This window comes from Mobula birostris, unplaced genomic scaffold (assembly GCF_030028105.1).
Source record: "Mobula birostris isolate sMobBir1 unplaced genomic scaffold, sMobBir1.hap1 scaffold_912, whole genome shotgun sequence".
Taxonomy (NCBI): Eukaryota; Metazoa; Chordata; class Chondrichthyes; order Myliobatiformes; family Myliobatidae; genus Mobula; species Mobula birostris.
In genome coordinates, this window is record NW_027278629.1 from 66,513 (window position 1) to 87,260 (window position 20,748).

The 20,748-nt window shown below is 53.0% G+C and overlaps 1 protein-coding gene across 1 annotated transcript; it reads right to left on the minus strand.

The window, feature by feature from the left end:
* Positions 1-7,501: 7,501 nt before the first annotated feature.
* On the minus strand, positions 7,502-14,382 carry LOC140193840 (phosphoenolpyruvate carboxykinase [GTP], mitochondrial-like). Its single transcript, XM_072250996.1, has 3 exons — positions 14,376-14,382; positions 14,174-14,269; positions 7,502-9,551 (listed from the first exon to the last, which is right to left on the minus strand). Exons 1-3 carry the CDS (start codon positions 14,380-14,382, stop codon positions 9,100-9,102), a joined length of 555 nt encoding a protein of 184 aa, XP_072107097.1. The 3' UTR covers positions 7,502-9,099.
* Positions 14,383-20,748: the final 6,366 nt, after the last annotated feature.

The following is a 20,748-nucleotide window of genomic DNA, read 5'->3' on the forward strand; positions in this document are numbered from 1 at the left end:
CTGCAAAACCCTGCTCAGACAATATTTGGCATATTGTGGTGTGTTCTGGTTGCATCATTACAGGAAGTATGTGGAAGCTTTAGAGAGGCTGCAAAGGAGATTTGGCAGGATGTTGTCTGGATTAGAGAGCATTTGTGAGAATAGGCTTTGGCGAGCTAGGGCTTTTCTCTTTGGAGTAAAGGTAGATGAGAAGTGACAACAAAGGTGTGCACGATGTAAAGAGATATTCAGTAAATAGTATGGACAGCTAGCGACACACATCAAAGTTGCTGGTGAACGCAGCAGGCCAGGCAGCATCTCTAGGAAGAGGTACAGTCGATGTTTCAGGCCGAGACCCTTCGTCAGGACTTTGATGTGTGTTGCTTGAATTTCCAGCATCTGCAGAATTCCTGTTGTTTGCGTTTTTAAAATGGACAGCTAGCATCTTTTTTCCCCAGAGTGGAAATGGCTAAGACGAAGGCAAGTTCAATATGAGCATTCATTTTGAGAGGACTAGAATATAAAAGAAAGGATATCATGCTGAGGTTTTATAGTCGTAGGCATAGTCTTACTTTATTGATCCCGGGGGAAATTGGTTTTCGTTACAGTTGCACCACAAATAATAAATAGAAATAGAACCATAAATACTTAAATAGTAATATGTAAATTATGCCAGTAAATTATGAAATAAGTCTAGGACCAGCCTATTGGCTCAGGGTGTCTGACCCTCCAAGGGAGGAGTTGTAAAATTTGATGGCCACAGGCAGGAATGACTTCCTATGACGCTCTGTGCTGCATCTCGGGGGAATGAGTCTCTGGCTGAATGTACTCCTGTGCCCACCCAGTACATTATGTAGTGGATGGGAGACATTGTCCAAGATGGCATGCAACTTAGACAGCATCCTCTTTTCAGACACCACCGTGAGAGAGTCCAGTTATAAGGCATTGGTCAGACCGCACTTGGAATATGGCGAACAGGTTTGGGCCCCTTATCTAAGAAACGATTGGAGAGAGCCCAGAGGAGGTTCACAAGAGTTATCATGGGAATGAAAGAGTTAACAAGCATTTGATGGCTCTGGGCCTGTACTCGCTGGAGCTCAGAAGAATGAGAGGAATCTCATTGACAGCTATCGAACATTGAAATGCCTGGATAGAGCGGATGTGGAGAGGAGGATAACCAATAGAGGGGGGATCTGGGATCAAAGGGCACAGTTCAGAATAGAAGGATATCCCTTTAGCACAGAGCTGAGGAATTTCTTTAGCCAGAGGCTGGCAGATCATTGCCACAGATGGCTGCAGAGGCCAAGTGACTAGGAGTGATGGTAGAGGCAGATATATTAGGGATGTTTAATAAAAACTCCTAGCTAGGGACATGGATGACAGAAAAATGGAGGGCGATGTGGAAGGTTGATCTTGGAGTAGGTTGGAAGGTCAGCACAGCATCATGGGCAGAAGGGCCTGTACTGTGCCGTAATTTCCCGTGCCCTATCGAGCTCCTTCGACAGCGATGTTGGCAGTAACACCCTCGCTGCCCACCTCACCACTCTGCATCACCTTCGACTAATCCCCCTTAACTCAAGTCGTTCACTCAACAGGTGCTGGAAATGTGAACCAAACCCAGACAGCGTTGGAAAAACTGATCGGGCAGCATCTGTGGAGATAAGAAGTGTTGACGTCCCAGGTTCTGAACATTAGGAAGGAGGTGGGGTGCCGAAAGGCAGGGTGTCATGTCAACAACCTTTCCCTGATATTAGTAAAACAAAAGAGCTGGTCATTGACTTTGGGCAGGAAGGGGGCGGTGCACACACTCCTGGTTACGTCAATGGTGCTGAGGTTGAGAATTTCAAGTTGCTAGGAAACATATAAAATTATGAAAGGGATAGATAAGATAGAGACAGGAAAGTTGTTTCCACTGGTAGGTCGAAACCTGGAGTACTGTGTGCAGTTCTGGTCTCCATACTTGAGGAAGGATATACTGGCTTTGGAGGCAGTGCAGAGGAGATTCACCAGGTTGATTCCAGACATGAAGGGGTTAACCTATGAGGAGAGATTGAGTTGCCTGTGACTATACTCTCTGGAATTCAGAAGAATGAGAGGGGATCTTATAGAAACGTACAAAATTTTGAAAGGGATAGATAAGATAGAAGTAGGAAAGTTGTTTCCATTGGTAGGTGAGGTTAGAACTGGGGACATTGCCTCAAGATTCAGGGGAGAAGATTTAGGACGGAGATGAGAAGGAATTGCTTTTCCCAGGGAGCAGTGAATCTGTGGAATTCTCTGCCCAGTGAAGCAGTAGAGGCTACCTCAGTAAATCTATTCAAGACAAGGTTGGGTATTTTTGCATAGCAGGGGAATTAAAGGTTATGGGGGAAAGGCAGGTGGGTGGAGATGAGTCCATGGTCAGATCAGCCATGATCTTATTGAATGGTGGAGCAAGGTAGATGGGCCAAATGGCCTACTCCTGCTCCTCTCCTATTTCTCGTGTTTTTATAACAGCCCGTCCCAATCCAACCACTGAGACGCTATGGCCAAGAAAGGACTTCCACTTCTTCAGGAAGTTAAGGAAATTTGGCTTTGACCCTCACCGGTTTTTACTGTTGAACTAGCTGGATGCATCATGGTTTGGCACGTCAACAGCTCTGCCTGTGACCACAAGAAACTGCAGAGTTGTGGACACAGCACATCACAGAAACCAGCTTCCCCCCCCCCACCCCCGTGGATGCTGTCTCGGTAGAGCAGCCAGCCCCCAGGACATTCTCTCTCCTCGCCCCTCCCATCGGGCAGAAGATACGAAAGCCTGAAAGCACGTCCCACTGGGCTGAAGGACAGTATGATAAACTGGGCTGTTAATCTCGCAGTCCATCTCACCGTGGAACTGGCACCCTATTGTCTGCCTGTACTGCACTTTATTCTGCATTACGTCGTTTTCCCCGCACTACCTCGATGCTCCCGATGGCGTGCGACTCAAACAGCCTCTGACTACCAAGTCCAGCTCCTGGCCTTCACGTGTGGCTTAGCCAGTAAGCCCAGCCAAATCGTTTCTACTGATGGTGGGGGGGGAGGGCAAAGGCGGGTCACTGGCACCTTAAAACCAGTCGCTTCGGGCAGTTGGGGCTCGCCAGCCGTGGTTGGCAGCTCATTTTTTTTCCTCCTGGGGTGGGGGAGAAGATGGCGGCACGACAACAGTGTGCGCGGCCACTTTGGTGATGAATATCTGTTATCTGTCAAGTAGGGGACCGTGCACAACCCTAATTTGATGGAGACAGACGTGAGAGCACAGCGGAACATCTGGAAAACTTCAGAAATGGCCGCTTCGCTGCCGCTGCTACTGTGTGGTAACCAGAATCTCTGGAGCAGAAGGCCCCGAATCCTCGGCTTTGCGTGTTTCAGCGGCCAGGGAGAGGTCGAAGATGCTCGGCAGAGGATGGCACTCGGGCGGCTGTATTGGAGAGGCTGCTCGGAAGCTCAGAGTTATTGGACGGATGGACTCAGGGTCGGCTGCTTCCAAGGTATTGGCAATTTGACAGTGCCTGGAGGTTTATGGCAGGGGGTTTCCCCTTTTTGCAGCCTGCTATCGGGGACTCGAGTGTCGATCGACTCGGGGACTTTTGAGACTTTATTTACCGTGCCCATGGTCTGTTCTTTATCAAATTATGGTATTGCTTTGCACTGCTGTAACTATATGTTATAATTATGCGGTTCTGTCAGTGTTAGTCTTTGGTCTGTCTTGTTTTCTGTGATATCACAGAATGATGGTGCATAGTTCTCTGAAGATGGAATCTCATGTGGATAAGGTGGTGAAGAAAGCTTTTGGTATGCTGGCCTTTATAAATCAGGGCATTGAGTATAGGAGTTGGGATGTAATGTTGAAATTGTATAAGGCATTGGCAAGGCCAAATCTGGAGTATTGTGTACAGTTCTGGTCACCGAATTATAGGAAAGATGTCAATAAAATTGAGAGAGTACAGAGGACGTTTACTAAAATGCTGCCTGAGTTTCATCTCCTAAGTTACAGAGAAAGGTTGAACAAGTTGGGTCTTTATTCTTTGGAGCGTAGAAGGTTGAGGGGGGTACTTGATAGAGGTGTTTAAAATTATGAAGGGGATTGATAGAGTTGACGTGGATAGGCTTTTTCCATTGAGAGTGGGGAAGATTCAAACAAGAGGACATGGGTTGAGAGTTAGAGGACAAAAGTTTAGGGGTAACATGAGGGGGAACTTCTCTACTCAGAGAGTGGTATCTGTGTGGAATGTGCTTCCAGCAGAAGTGGTTGAGGCAGGTTCGATGTTGTCGTTTAAAGCTAAATTGGACAGATATATGGACAGGAAAGGAATGGAGGGTTATGGGCTTGAGTGCAGGTCAGTGGGACCAGGATAGGGTAAGAGTTCGGCACGGATGAGAGGGGCCGAGATGGCCTGTTTCCATGCTGTAATTGTTATATGGTTATTTCACTCTGGAGAAACATTGTATCATTTCTTAATGCATGTATGCATTTCTGAATGACAATAAAAGAGGACTGAGTGTCCTCATAATCTAAATCTAGGAGAAGGGAAACTCTGATCTCAAACCTCCGCTGTCCTTGTGGCTTTACCCACTCGCAGGGAAGACTTCGGGAGTAAACCCCAAGGGAAAAATCCGGAGCTGGAGTACCGAAGGGAGTTTGACGTTGAGCTCAATGCTGACTCCTGCGACGCCGCTGGTGCCAAACTGTATCGGTCTCTGCCGTTCCTCTGGGTTCATCAGACCTGAGGGGTGGGGGATATTGCCACGCGGGCACCAGCTTGCCCTCCATATCGTACTGCCCAGGCTAATCGACCCTGACCCATGGAGGCCCACACATGCGATACCTCAGTGTACCGGGCAATGAATTGGCCGGCAAAGCAGTGTTTCACCGTATCTCAGTGCGTGATAATAAACCAATTTACATCTTCAGTACCGCACTGAATTAAATCCTCCCCTCCACTAGGTCTTTGCTTTCCCACCTCTTCACTAACCCCAGTCTTTGACAGATAATTAGTGTGTTTGCGTGTGCAGTATTCATACCCTCGAAGGCACTTCCTCCCTCCTCATCATCCCTTCCGCCTCGCCACCCTCTCCAATGCCACTCCCTCCCTCCTGGCCAACCTGTCCAGCACTGTACGTGCCACAGGGCGGTGAGGTTTCAACTGGAGTCATATGACGTGCTGGCATTAGTGTAATGTAATCTGACCTGTTTATCAGCCACAGAGGGATGATACAGTCACCAACAATGTAGTCTGTGTACATCTGGTGCGTGCGTGTTCGAGGAGGCCGGCCTCCCATTCCCTGACCAGGCACAAGGTCACCAAGTTCCTATTTCCCAACCTCCCTCCCAAATCAGTCCAGAGAGCCTTTGGAGTCAGTGGGGGAGGGTGGAGCATTTCACTGCGAGGGTGCTGTCAATACTCAGCTATGCTGTTAACTCATGCACACATCTCTCACAACCACTAGTCACATCAGAGGGCACAACGCTGTTCTTTTCTGTTTCACCCTCTGAGGCTCTCACTGTCCACATGGCTCACACACACAGTCAATGCAGTCACATACACGGTGTGACACGCTCACAGTGTATATAGGTGTACAGCTACAACTCTCCCTCTCTCTCTCTCTCACACACACACACACTTGTTATTCCTCTCCACGCCTTGTGGCACATGGGGTGGCAACTGTGCCATTTTTTTATGAGGCCGAGTTGCTAGCTTGACACTCCGCCCAGCACAGATGGGAAGTGTACAACGAGCCAGCCAGATTCGAACCCGGCCCACTTGCCACGAACTCTGGTGCAGATGCCTCTCTACCACCAGCTGCCTAACACACGCACACACACTCACACGCACACAGTTGCACTGACACACACGTGGACGTACAGGCCATATATAGAGCCGCACCCGCACACACAGTGAGACATACAGAAACACAGGCAGACACAGCCGCCTAAAATGACATATCTCCTTGTGCATATATATACACACACAAACACGAGAAAGTCTGAAGATGCTGGAAATGCAAAGCAAAGCCCCCAAGATGCCGGAGTAACTCAGCAGGCCAGGCATCTATGGAAATGAATAAACAGTCGACGTTTCGGGTCGAGACCCTTGATCAGGACATGTATACAGATCCTCCCTCCTTGCATTTCCCCTGAACCCATTGAACCTGTTGCACATGTGCCAGAGGGTGCGCGTGCGCACACACACACACACACACACACACACACACACTCTCACACACACACACACACACTCTCTCTCACACACACACACTCTCACACACAAACTGGGTCACAGAGAATATATTATTTGTTTTTATAATTTGTAGTGATTTTATATCTGTGTGCTGTCAAACAGCCAGTCTCCCACGATCGATTTTGGGGAGAATCGATCCGGGTCCAGTCCACGTTTCCAAGTGCTGGGTTGCACAAATGCTTGTGGTGTTGGAGAGAGACCTTTGCTCCCTTCCCCCTGGTCACTGCCCAGCCCAGCCACCCTGAGGCAGCTGCTGCTCAAATATTGACCCAGTGATACGTGCTGGGCTGCTGTGTACAGAGGGCAGGCCGATTCTGCACGTACAAGGCAGACCAGTGTCCACAATGGCCATCCCAGCAGGCGGGGCGGATCCCACTCATCCGATCACCCAGGGACCCTTCGATGGGAGGGAGGGAGGAGATCCCCCAACACAATGCCCAGTGACGGGACCCTCTGAAGTCCCATTGAGGAAGGAGGGAGGGGAAGGGGAGGGACCCACCACAATCCTACTGAAATGAGGGTTTGTGCAGAGGAGGGGTTCCCCAAACAATTCATGATGGGACCCTCTAAGGTCCCAATGGTGGGAAAGGTGGCAGGGGGGGTTGGAAAAGGCAAAGGAGGGGGTCACCCACACAGTGTCTGATGACAGGACCTGAGGTCCCATTGGGGGGGGTGGGGAGGGGTTACCCTTACAGTCGGCTGACGGGACAGCTCACCTCCGCTCTCCCTCTGCAACTAATGTTCTCAGTATTATTTATTTTTCTTAAAGTCATCTCCACCATTTATCATCTTGTGCACATTGGTTGTGACTCAGTCTTTGCTACATGGAGTTTTTCCTAAGATGCATTGTATTTCTTTATTTTCCTGAAAGAAAATTAATCTCTGGTACATGTTGACATAATTTTATAATAAATATACTTCGAACTTTGAACCAGTGTCTGGTGACAAAACACCCAAGGTCCCACCAAGGGAGGGAGGGAGAGGAGGTTAGGAGTGACTGGTTACATTCCAAGGTCCCATTTGGGGGAGGGGGGGGAGGGAGAGGAGGTTAGGAGTGACTGGTTACATTCCAAGGTCCCATTTGGGGGAGGGGGGGGAGGGAGAGGAATTTGGTGATGAAACTCCTAAGGTCCTATTGATGGGGTGAGGGGTGAAGGAGAGGGGTTCCCCACATTATATCCGGTAACATGATCCCTGAAGCTCGCATCTCTGAGGGGACCCCATGTGGTGGGTCCCAGAAAGAATCCAAGCACAGACTCGGCAAGATTGCAACCTGCTTTATTCGCCGTTACAATCTGACGTGGGAAGCCAGAGCCCAAGGGGCTTTCACAGTACATAACATCACTGTCCCCACCCCCACAGGACCTACCCACCCCTTTTCCACTCCCCCAGGTCCTGTGCCTCACCCACCTCTACAGATTTCTTGGTGGTGTGCTCCCTATCTCTCTCTTCCCACTTACACAATCACTCCCTCTCACACACACCACCCCTCTGCCTCACTGGCACACACCTCCACCCTCCCTCTCGCACGTACCCCCATCTCTTTCTCTCTCACACACCCCCAATTCTCTCTCTCTCGCAAGTACCCCCACCTCTCTCTCACACACACCCCCAATTCTCTCTCTCTCACAAGTACCCCCACCTCTCTCTTGTGCACGCCACCCCCTCCCTCTCGCACACCACCCACTCACTCTCAAATGCAACCCCATCTCTCTTACACACGTGCACACTCTCTTGTGAACACATACTTTATAGCACACGCACTGTCTCTCTCTCACTCACACACACACCGTCTCTCACACACACACCGTCTCTCTCTCACACCGTCTCTCTCTCTCTCACACACACACACCGTCTATCACACGCACACCGTCTCTCTCTCTCACACCGTCTCTCACTCTCTCTCACACACACACCGTCTCTCTCTCTCTCACACACACCGTCTCTCACACACACACCGTCTCTCTCTCTCACACCGTCTCTCTCTCTCTCTCACACACACACCGTCTCTCACACACACACCGTCTCTCTCTCTCACACCGTCTCTCACTCTCTCTCACACACACACCGTCTATCACACGCACACCGTCTCTCTCTCTCACACCGTCTCTCACTCTCTCTCATACACACACCGTCTCACTCTCTCTCACACACACACCGTCTCTCTCACACACACCGTCTCTCTCTCTCTCACACACACACCGTCTCTCTCACACACACCGTCTCTCACACACACACCGTCTCTCTCTCACACCGTCTCTCTCTCTCTCACACACACACACCGTCTATCACACGCACACCGTCTCTCTCTCTCACACCGTCTCTCACTCTCTCATACACACACCGTCTCTCTCTCTCTCACACACACACACCGTCTCTCACGCTCTCTCACACACACTGTCTCTCTCTCTCTCTCTCTCACACACACACACACCATCTCTCTCACACACACACACACACCGTCTCTCTCTCTCTCACACACACACCGTCTCTCTCACACACACCATCTCTCACGCTCTCTCACACACACTGTCTCTCTCTCTCTCTCTCTCTCTCACACACACACACACACACCATCTCTCTCACACACACACACACACACACACCGTCTCTCTCACACACACCGTCTCTCTCTCTCTCACACACAGTCTCTCTCTCTCTCTCTCACACACACACCATCTCTCTCACACACACACACACACACACACACACCGTCTCTCTCACACACACACCGTCTCTCTCACACACACCGTCTCTCTCTCTCTCTCTCTCTCTCACACACACCGACTCTCTCCCTCCCCTCTCTCTCTCACACACTCCTTGAGGAGTGGAGGCGGTGGAGGGGAGGGGAGGTGGGCACTCACAGCTGTGCCACTCTGCGCTGCAGATCCTCAGCCTCGCGGAGGATGGCGGGCGGCAGGTCACGGTTGACCTGCACCTTCAGGTACTGGTGGACCTGGGCGGCCTCCCGCTGCCAAAAGTCCCGGGGCAGAGCAAAGAGGGCCTGCGGCCGGACGCCCGGCAGCCCGTCCATGTCCAGCGAGCCCTCAGTGGGCACCAGCCCCACCGGCGTCTCCCGGGCCTCGGCTCGGCCGTCCACCCTGCGGCAGATCCAGTCCAGCACCCGACAGTTCTGTCCGAAGCCGGGCCACAGGAAGGCCCCGTCCTCCCCCCGGCGGAACCAGTTGACGTGGAAGATCCTGGGCAGGAGCCGCCCCGGCTGCTCCATGCTCAGCCAGTGCTCCAGGTACCGGCCAAAGTTGTAGCCCAGGAAGGGGCGCATGGCAAATGGGTCGTGCATGATCACCTTGCCTGGGGTCCGGAGGGAGGGAAGGGGGAGAGACAGAGGGAGAGAGAAAGTTAGTCCACGCTGTTAGACTGGATGCCATTAAGCTGGAAGGGGTATGAAGGAAACTGACAAGGATGGTTTCTTTTATTTCTAGTTACAGGCCCTCCCAGTCCAACAAGCCTGTACTGCCTAATCATGTCTAGGTGACCAATTAACCTACTAACTTGCGGAGGAAACCAGAGCACCCGGAGGAAACCTGTGTGGTCATGGGGAGAATGTACAGAGTCCTTACAGACAGCGACAGGAATTGAACCCAGGGTCGGGGGGAGAACGTACAGACAGCGACAGGAACTGAACCCAGGGTCAGGGGGAAAACGTACAGACAGGGACAGGAACTGAACCCAGGGTCAGGGGGAGAACGTACAGACAGCGACAGGAACTGAACCCAGGGTCAGGGGGAGAACGTACAGACAGCGACAGGAACTGAACCCAGGGTCAGGGGGAGAACGTACAGACAGCGACAGGAATTGAACCCAGGGTCAGGGGGAAAACGTACAGACAGCGACAGGAACTGAACCCAGGGTCAGGGGGAAAACGTACAGACAGCGACAGGAACTGAACCCAGGGTCAGGGGGAGAACGTACAGACAGCGACAGGAACTGAACCCAGGGTCAGGGGGAGAACGTACAGACAGCGACAGGAACTGAACCCAGGGTCAGGGGGAGAACGTACAGACAGCGACAGGAACTGAACCCAGGGTCAGGGGGAGAATGTACAGCCAGCGATAGGGACTGAACCCAGGGTCAGGGGGAGAACGTACAGACAGTGACAGGAATTGAACCCAGGGTCAGGGGGAGAATGTACAGCCAGCGATAGGGACTGAACCCAGGTTTGCTACCGCTGTAACAGTGTTACTCTAACTGCCGTGGTACTGTGCCGTCCTGGGATGTTGCTGGGACTCGAGGGACTGAGGTCGGGCAGGTCAGGACTTTTATTCTTTGTGCATTGGAGACCTCACAGGTCACCCTTCGATCTCCGATGTACGGGGGTCTCAAGAGGCCGGCAAGGCTTCAGGACGTCGGTCAGTGATGATAACTCTGATTCTCAAAGGGCTGCAGGCTCGGACAGCCCCATCGTGGACAAAACCCTCATCTTCAAGAGGTGGTGCCTGAAGAAGACACCCTCACCCTCAGGGACGTGCCCTCTTCTCGTTACCACCATCGGGGAGGGGCTACAGGAGCCCGGAGACCCAAACTCAATGATTCAGGAGCAGCCTCTTCCCCTCCACCATCATGTTTCTGAACGGTCCGTGAACACCGACTTCTTATTCCTTTCTTTTGCCCTATTCAATTACTTCTGTAATTGACCGTGATTTTTATGTCTGCTGCCACAAAACAACAATTTTAACATCAGATAAGGCAGCGACAATGAACCTGATTCTGACCCCGAGGGCATAGATGGGGGCAACGTGCAGAGTCTTTTCTCCAGGGTTGGGGAATAATCGAGGGCCCCCCGCCCCACCCCAGACACTCTCTCTTCTCTCCTCTCCCATCAGGCAGAAAATGCTACCACCAGGCTCAAGAAATATAAATGTAGAACATCACAGCTCTGGACAAGTCACCTCGCCCACGATGTCCTGATCTTGATGCCAAATTATATCAAATGCCCTCCTCCTGTATATCAATGATACCCCTCCAATAGTCTCACATTAAACTCTACCAAACTGCCTGCTTGCACTGTGGCCCCTGGGAACCCGGAAAGGGCAAGATGAGGGAACACACACCAATCCTCATAGAGGGGTCAGAAGAGGAGAGAGTGAGCAATTTCAAGTCCCTGGATGTCAAGATCACTGAGGATCTAACCTGGTCCCAACATATGGATGCAAATATAAAGAAGCTATATTTCATTAGGAATTTGAAGAGATTTGGTTTGTCATCTAAAACGCTCGAAAACTTCTATAGATGTACTGAGGAGAGCTATCTAACTGGCTGCATTACCTCTGGTGTGGTGGGGAGGCTACTGCACAGGATTAAAGTAAGCCGCAGAGAGCTGTAAACTTAGTCGGTTCCATCATGGACACCGGCTTCCGTAGTGTCCAAGACATCTTCAAGGAGCAATGCCTCAAAAAGGCAGCACCCATTAAGGACCCTCGCCACCCAGGACGCGCTCTGCTCCTTGTTATCGTCAGGTAGGAGGTACAGGAGCCTGAAGGCACACACTCAGCGATTCAGAAACAGCTTCCTCCCCTCTGCCATCTGATTCCCAAATGGACATTGAACCCGTGAACACTGCCTCACTACTTTTTTATTTCTAATTTTACACTACAAATTTTATTTAACTACTTGTATATATATATACAATTCACATTTTTTTCTATTATTATGTATTGTAATGTTCTGCTGCCGCAAGGACAACAACCATATGCCAGTGATATTAAGCCTAATTCTGATCCTGATTACAGGCATCTAAAGCTCTCTGCATAAAAATAACTTCTTCCCCCAAAGCAGATCCTTTGGTGTTTGACATCTCTACCCTGAGGAAAGGATTCTAACTGTCTCTGTCTTTCATAATTTAAAAAATCTCCATGTCTCCCTTCAGCCTTTGACACTCTAGGAAGAACAACCCAAGTTTGCCCCACCTCTCTTTCTTGCTCGTACCCTCTGATCCATTTGAACCTCTTCTGCACCCCTCCAAAGCCTTCACATCCTTTCTACTATAGAGAGACCAGAACTCCAAGTGTGGTCTGACAAAAGGTTTATTTGGCCTCAACGTGACTTCCTTACTGTTATACACTGCACCCCCCCCAATGAAGGGAAGCATTTTATCCGCCACCTTTACCACCTTATCCCACTTGCATCGCCGCTTTCAGTCAACTATGGATGTGGGCTACAACATTCTGCTGCAGCTCAGTGCGATGAAGGGGTCTCCCATTAACTGTGTACCTTTCACCTGACCTCTCAAAGTGCGATGCCTCACACTCACCCAGATTAAAGTCCATCTGCCCCTCTCTGTAACTGGTGTACTTCCCACTGTGTCCTTCGTTAGTCCTTTACGCAGTCCGCAGCACCAATCTGGGTCCATTCCGCAAACTTGCTGATCCACCCACCTACACTTTCATCCAGATCACTGGTGAACGTGTGAACATCAGGGGTATCAACACCAATCCTTGCAAAACCGTAAGGCATAGGAGTAGAGTTAGGCCATTTGGCCCATCGAGTCTGCTACACCATTTAATGATCCTTTTAATCTTAAGGTTGTCATAGCCGGGGGTGGTGGTGAGGATAAGCTCCCACTACCTATAAAGTGCTCCCAATGGTGTGTGTCTCTAACAGCCCCTGACATCCAAGTCCAGCTCTTGGCCTTCACGTCTGGTTTAGCTACGAGACCCGGCGGAACTGTTTCTACTGATGAGAGAGGGGGCAAAGGCGGACCACTGGCACCTCAAAACCAGTTGCTTCGGGCAGCTGGGGCTCGTCAGCCTTGGATGGCAGCCTGACTGGGAGAAGGAAAACTCTGATTTAAAACCTCCGCTGCCTTGCGGCCACACCCACCCATGGGAACGGCTTCAGGAGTAAACCCCGAGGAAGAAATCCAGAGCCCGAGTCCCTGAGACAGTTTGATGTTGTTTACAACTTCACTCTGGCAACCTCTGCGACGACACTGGTGCCAAGCTGTATTGGCACTTGCCCTTCCCTTGGACTACATCAGTGACGTGGACAGGGGAACCCGCTGCATGGGCAACAGCCGGTTCTTCAAATCTTCCTGCCCAGGTTTGTGCCCTGCAGAGGACACAGTCCACCAGAGGCGCAAACCCATGATCCCCTGGGATCGACGGCTGCCTGCTACTATAACAACACCACTGGTCACAGACCTCCAGCCAAACTAACACCCTCTCATCGCCACTCCTTGTCTTCAATGGATGAGACAGTTCCGAATCTAAACTTGCAATTCACCCTGGACCTATGCACCTTTACCTCCTGAATCAACCTACCGTGAAGGGCTTATAAGACTATTGACGGACCTCTTGCATGATAAAGATGGACTCTTGACATTACAATCTATCTTGTTGTGGCCTGGCAGCTAACTGTGGGCTGGAACCTCCCCTGGAATGGCAATGCAGTATTCAGCAGTCAATTTTCATGCTTTCTACCTCGTCGGTCAGTCTGGACAGCCGGCAAACAGAAGCTTCTCACTGTATCTTGTGAATGGAGGGGGCAATGGCAAGGGCACGTTCCAGAACACAGGGCACTGCCCTTAAACCCAGCACAGCCCAGAGGGTAGAACAGTACAGCACCGGAACAGCCCTTCGGCCTGCTGTGTCTGTGCTGGCCCATGTCCCTCTGAAACTTTGCTACTGTGATGAAAAGCACTGAGGGGGTGGAGTGGCGGAGGAGGAGTGAGTGTCGTGGGATGCAGGGGGGGTGGGCACAGATGGGTCGGGGGAGGGCGCAGAGCGGGGCAGAGTGGAGTTGAGCGTCGAGGGGGTAGAACATTGAGGCAGGGCGGGGTGGGACGTTGAGGGGAGAATGATGGGGGAGGAGAATCGGGAGGAAGTGATGAGGGGACGTGCAGACAGGGACTGACACGAGAGATGGAGAGAACGTGTAAAGGGGGGCATGGCGGTGTAAAGGGGTACAGCACCCACCTTTGTGCTCGGCTGCTGCTGTGGCCTCCGACCTCATGGCTGCCCCGACAAAGACCCCGTGATTCCAGTTAAAGGCCTCGTACACCAGGGGGACACCTGCTCAAGAGGGTGCCGGGGGGGGAGGTGGAGGTCAATATCAGACACAGCAAGCAGACCCACAGGTACCCATCACCCAGCACACACCTGTCTGGCTCCCACCCACTGCGCATAGTCACCACCTCTCCTATAAACTCCACCACCTCCGTCACCCCTCCTATAAACTCCACCGTCTCCGTCACCCCTCCTATAAACTCCACCACCTCCGTCACCCCTCCCATAAACTCCACCACCTCCGTCACCCCTCCTATAAACTCCACCGTCTCCGTCACCCCTCCTATAAACTCCACCGTCTCCGTCACCCCTCCTATCAACTCCACCCTCTCCGTCACCCCTCCCATAAACTCCACTGTCTCCGTCACCCCTCCCATAAACTCCACCACCTTCGTCACCCCTCCCATAAACTCCACCGTCTCCGTCACCCCTCCCATAAACTCCACCACCTCCGTCACCCCTCCTATAAACTCCACCGTCTCCGTCACCCCTCCTATAAACTCCACCGTCTCCGTCACCCCTCCCATAAACTCCAACGTCTCCGTCACCCCTCCCATAAACTCCACCACCTCCGCCACCCCTCCTATAAACTCCACCACCTCCGTCACCCCTCCTATAAACTCCACCGTCTCCGTCACCCCTCCCATGAACTCCACCGTCTCCGTCACCTCTCCCATAAACTCCACCACCTCCGTCACCCCTCCTATGAACTCCACCACCTCCGTCACCCCTCCCTTAAACTCCACCGTCTCCGTCACCCCTCCCATAAACTCCACCGTCTCCGTCACCCCTCCTATCAACTCCACCCTCTCCGTCACCCCTCCCATAAACTCCACTGTCTCTGTCACCCCTCCTATAAACTCCACCACCTCTGTCACCCCCCTATAAACTTCACCGTCTCCGTCACCCCCCCTATAAACTCCACCACCTCCGTCACCCCTCCCATAAACTCCAACATCTCCGTCATCCCTCCTATAAACTCCACCGTCTCCGTCACCCCTCCCATAAACTCCACCACCTCCGTCACCGCTCCCATAAACTCCACCACCTCCGTCACCCCTCCCATAAACTCCAACATCTCCGTCATCCCTCCTATAAACTCCACCACCTCCGTCACACCTCCCATAAACTCCACCACCTCCGTCACCCCTCCCATAAACTCCAACATCTCCGTCACCCCTCCCATAAACTCCACCATCTCCGTCACCCCTCCCATAAACTCCACCACCTCCGTCACGCCTCCCATAAACTCCAACATCTCCGTCACCACACCCATAAACTCCACCACCTCCGTCACCCCCCCTATAAACTCCACCACCTCCGTCACCCCTCCTATAAACTCCACCACCTCCGTCACCCCTCCCATGAACTCCAACATCTCCGTCACCCCTCCCATGAACTCCAACACCTCCGTCACCCCTCCCATAAACTCCACCGTCTCTGTCACCCCTCCCATAAACTCCACCTCCGTCACCCCTCCCATAAACTCCACCGTCTCCGTCACCCCTCCTATAAACTCCATCTCCGTCACCCCTCCTATAAACTCCATTTCCGTCACCCCTCCCATAAACTCCACCGTCTCCGTCACCCCTCCTATAAACTCCACCGTCTCCGTCACCCCTCCCATAAACTCCACCGTCTCCGTCACCCCTCCCATAAACTCCACCACCTCCGTCACCCCTCCCATAAACTCCACCACCTCCGTCACCCCTCCTATAAACTCCAACATCTCCGTCACCCCTCCTATAAACTCCATCTCCGTCACCCCTCCCATAAACTCCACCACCTCCGTCACCCCCCCCTATAAACTCCACAACCTCCGTCACCCCTCCCTTAAACTCCACCACCTCCGTCACCCCTCCCCTAAACTCCACCATCTCCGTCACCCCTCCCATAAACTCCACCGTCTCCGTCACCCCCCCTATAAACTCCACCACCTCCGTCACCCCTCCCATAAACTCCACCGTCTCCGTCACCCCTCCCATAAACTCCACCACCTCCGTCACCCCTCCCATAAACTCCACCGTCTCCGTCACCCCTCCCATAAACTCCACCACCTCCGTCACCCCTCCCATAAACTCCACCACCTCCGTCACCCCTCCCATAAACTCCACCACCTCCGTCACCCCTCCCATAAACTCCACCGTCTCCGTAACCCCTCCCATAAACTCCACCACCTCCGTCACCCCTCCCATAAACTCCAACATCTCCGTCACCCCTCCCATAAACTTCACCGTCTCCGTCACCCCTGCTATAAACTCCACCGTCTCCGTCACCCCTCCTATAAACTCCACCACCTCCGTCACCCCTCCCATAAACTCCAACATCTCCGTCACCCCTCCCATAAACTCCACCACCTCCATCACCCCTCCCATAAACTTCACCGTCTCCGTCACCCCCCCTATAAACTCCACCACCTCCGTCACCCCTCCCATAAACTCCAACATCTCCGTCATCCCTCCTATAAACTCCACCGTCTCCGTCACCCCTCCCATAAACTCCACCACCTCCGTCACCCCTCCCATAAACTCCAACATCTCCGTCATCCCTCCTATAAACTCCACCACCTCCGTCACCCCTCCCATAAACTCCACCACCTCCGTCACCCCTCCCATAAACTCCAACATCTCCGTCACCCCTCCCATAAACTCCACCACCTCCGTCACCCCTCCCATAAACTCCACCACCTCCGTCACGCCTCCCATAAACTCCAACATCTCCGTCACCCCACCCATAAACTCCACCACCTCCGTCACCCCCCCTATAAACTCCACCACCTCCGTCACCCCTCCTATAAACTCCACCACCTCCGTCACCCCTCCCATGAACTCCAACATCTCCGTCACCCCTCCCATGAACTCCAACACCTCCGTCACCCCTCCCATAAACTCCACCGTCTCTGTCACCCCTCCCATAAACTCCACCTCCGTCACCCCTCCCATAAACTCCACCGTCTCCGTCACCCCTCCTATAAACTCCATCTCCGTCACCCCTCCTATAAACTCCATTTCCGTCACCCCTCCCATAAACTCCACCGTCTCCGTCACCCCTCCTATAAACTCCACCGTCTCCGTCACCCCTCCCATAAACTCCACAACCTCCGTCACCCCTCCCTTAAACTCCACCACCTCCGTCACCCCTCCCATAAACTCCACCATCTCCGTCACCCCTCCCATAAACTCCACCGTCTCCGTCACCCCCCCTATAAACTCCACCACCTCCGTCACCCCTCCCATAAACTCCAACATCTCCGTCACCCCTCCCATAAACTCCACAACCTCCGTCACCCCTCCCTTAAACTCCACCACCTCCGTCACCCCTCCCATAAACTCCACCATCTCCGTCACCCCTCCCATAAACTCCACCGTCTCCGTCACCCCCCCTATAAACTCCACCACCTCCGTCACCCCTCCCATAAACTCCACCATCTCCTATAAACTCCACCGTCTCCGTCACCCCTCCTATAAACTCCACCACCTCCGTCACCCCTCCTGTAAACTCCACCACCTCCGTCACCCCTCCCATAAACTCCAACATCTCCGTCACCCCTCCCATAAACTCCACCACCTCCGTCACCCCTCCCATAAACTCCAACAGCTCCGTCACCCCTCCCATAAACTCCACCGTCTCCGTCACCCCTCCCATAAACTCCACCACCTTCGTCACCCCTCCCATAAACTCCAACATCTCCGTCACCCCTCCTATAAACTCCATCTCCGTCACCCCCCTATAAACTCCACCATCTCCAATAAACTCCACCGTCTCTGTCACCCCTCCTATAAACTCCACCACCTCCGTCACCCCTCCCATAAACTCCACCACCTCCGTCACCCCCCCATAAACTCCACAACCTCCGTCACCCCTCCCTTAAACTCCACCACCTCCGTCACCCCTCCCATAAACTCCAACATCTCCGTCACTCCTCCCATAAACTCCACCACCTCCGTCACCCCTCCCATAAACTCCACCGTCTCCGTCACCCCTCCCATAAACTCCACCACCTCCGTCACCCCTCCCATAAACTTCACCGTCTCCGTCACCCCCCCTATAAACTCCACCACCTCCGTCACCCCTCCCATAAACTCCAACATCTCCGTCACCCCTCCTATAAACTCCACCACCTCCGTCACCCCTCCCATAAACTCCACCACCTCCGTCACCCCTCCCATAAACTCCGTCTCCGTCACCCCTCCCATAAACTCCACCATCTCCGTCACCCCTCCTATAAACTCCACCGTCTCCGTCACCCCTCCCATAAACTCCACCACCTCCGTCACCCCTCCCATAAACTCCAACATCTCCGTCACTCCTCCCATAAACTCCAACATCTCCGTCACCCCTCCCATAAACTCCACCACCTCCGTCACCCCTCCTATAAACTCCACCACCTCCGTCACCCCTCCCATAAACTCCAACATCTCCGTCACCCCTCCCATAAACTCCAACATCTCCGTCACCCCTCCCATAAACTCCACCGTCTCTATCACCCTTCCCATAAACTCCACCAGCTCCGTCACCCCTCCCATAAACTTCACCGTCTCCGTCACCCCCCCTATAAACTCCACCACCTCCGTCACCCCTCCCATAAACTCCAACATCTCCGTCACCCTCCTATAAACTCCACCACCTCCGTCACCCCTCCCATAAACTCCACCACCTCCGTCACCCCTCCCATAAACTCTGTCTCCGTCACCCCTCCTATAAACTCCATCTCCGTCACCCCCCCTATAAACTCCAACGTGTCCGTCACCCCTCCCATAAACTCCACCACCTCCGTCACCCCTCCCATAAACTCCAACATCTCCGTCATCCCTCCTATAAACTCCACCGTCTCCGTCACCCCTCCCATAAACTCCACCAACTCCGTCACCCCTCTCATAAACTCCAACATCTCCGTCACCCCTCCCATAAACTCCACCACCTTCGTCACCCCTCCCATAAACTCCAACATCTCCGTCACCCCTCCTATAAACTCCATCTCCGTCACCCCCCCTATAAACTCCACCATCTCCTATAAACTCCACCGTCTCCGTCACCCCTCCTATAAACTCCACCACCTCCGTCACCCCTCCCATAAACTCCACCACCTCCGTCACCCCCCCATAAACTCCACAACCTCCGTCACCCCTCCCTTAAACTCCACAACCTCCGTCACCCCTCCCTTAAACTCCACCACCTCCGTCACCCCTCCCATAAACTCCAACATCTCCGTCACTCCTCCCATAAACTCCACCACCTCCGTCACCCCTCCCATAAACTCCACCGTCTCCGTCACCCCCCCGTAAACTCCACCACCTCCGTCACCCCTCCCATAAACTTCACCGTCTCCGTCACCCCCCCTATAAACTCCACCACCTCCGTCACCCCTCCCATAAACTCCAACATCTCCGTCACCCCTCCTATAAACTCCACCGTCTCCGTCACCCCTCCCATAAACTCCACCACCTCCGTCACCCCTCCCATAAACTCCAACATCTCTGTCACTCCTCCCATAAACTCCACCACCTCCGTCACCCCTCCGATAAACTCCAACATCTCCGTCACCCCTCCCATAAACTCCACCACCTCCGTCACCCCCCCCATAAACTCCACCACCTCCGTCACCCCTCCCATAAACTCCACCACCTCCGTCACCCCTCCCATAAACTCCACCATCTCCGTCACCCCTCCCATAAACTCCAACATCTCCGTCACCCCTCCCATAAACTCCACCACCTCCGTCACCCCTCCCATAAACTCCAACATCTCCGTCACCCCTCCCATAAACTCCAACATCTCCGTCACCCTTCCCATAAACTCCACCGTCTCTGTCACCCCTCCCATAAACTCCACCAGCTCCGTCACCCCTCCCATAAACTTCACCGTCTCCGTCACCCCCCCTATAAACTCCACCACCTCCGTCACCCCTCCCATAAACTCCAACATCTCCGTCACCGCTCCTATAAACTCCACCACCTCCGTCACCCCTCCCATAAACTCCACCACCTCCGTCACCCCTCCCATAAACTCCGTCTCCATCACCCCTCCTATAAACTCCATCTCCGTCACCCCCCCTATAAACTCCAACGTCTCCGTCACCCCCCCCCATAAACTCCACCACCTCCGTCACCCCTCCCATAAACTCCAACATCTCCGTCATCCCTCCTATAAACTCCACCACCTCCGTCACCCCTCCCATAAACTCCACCACCTCCGTCACCCCTCCCATAAACTCCGTCTCCGTCACCCCTCCTATAAACTCCATCTCCGTCACCCCTCCCATAAACTCCAACATCTCCGTCATCCCTCCTATAAACTCCACCGTCTCCGTCACCCCTCCCATAAACTCCACCAACTCCGTCACCCCTCCCATAAACTCCACCACCTCCGTCACCCCTCCCATAAACTCCAACATCTCCGTCACCCCTCCCATAAACTCCAACATCTCCGTCACCCCTCCTATAAACTCCATCTCCGTCACCCCCCCTATAAACTCCAACGTCTCC

Excerpts from the sequence above, each read along its gene's own strand:
- LOC140193840 (XM_072250996.1), bottom strand. Across the intron at positions 9,552-14,173 it reads AGCAGCAGCCGAGCACAAAG|GCAAGGTGATCATGCACGAC; the intron begins GTGGGTGCTGTA and ends TCCGGACCCCAG.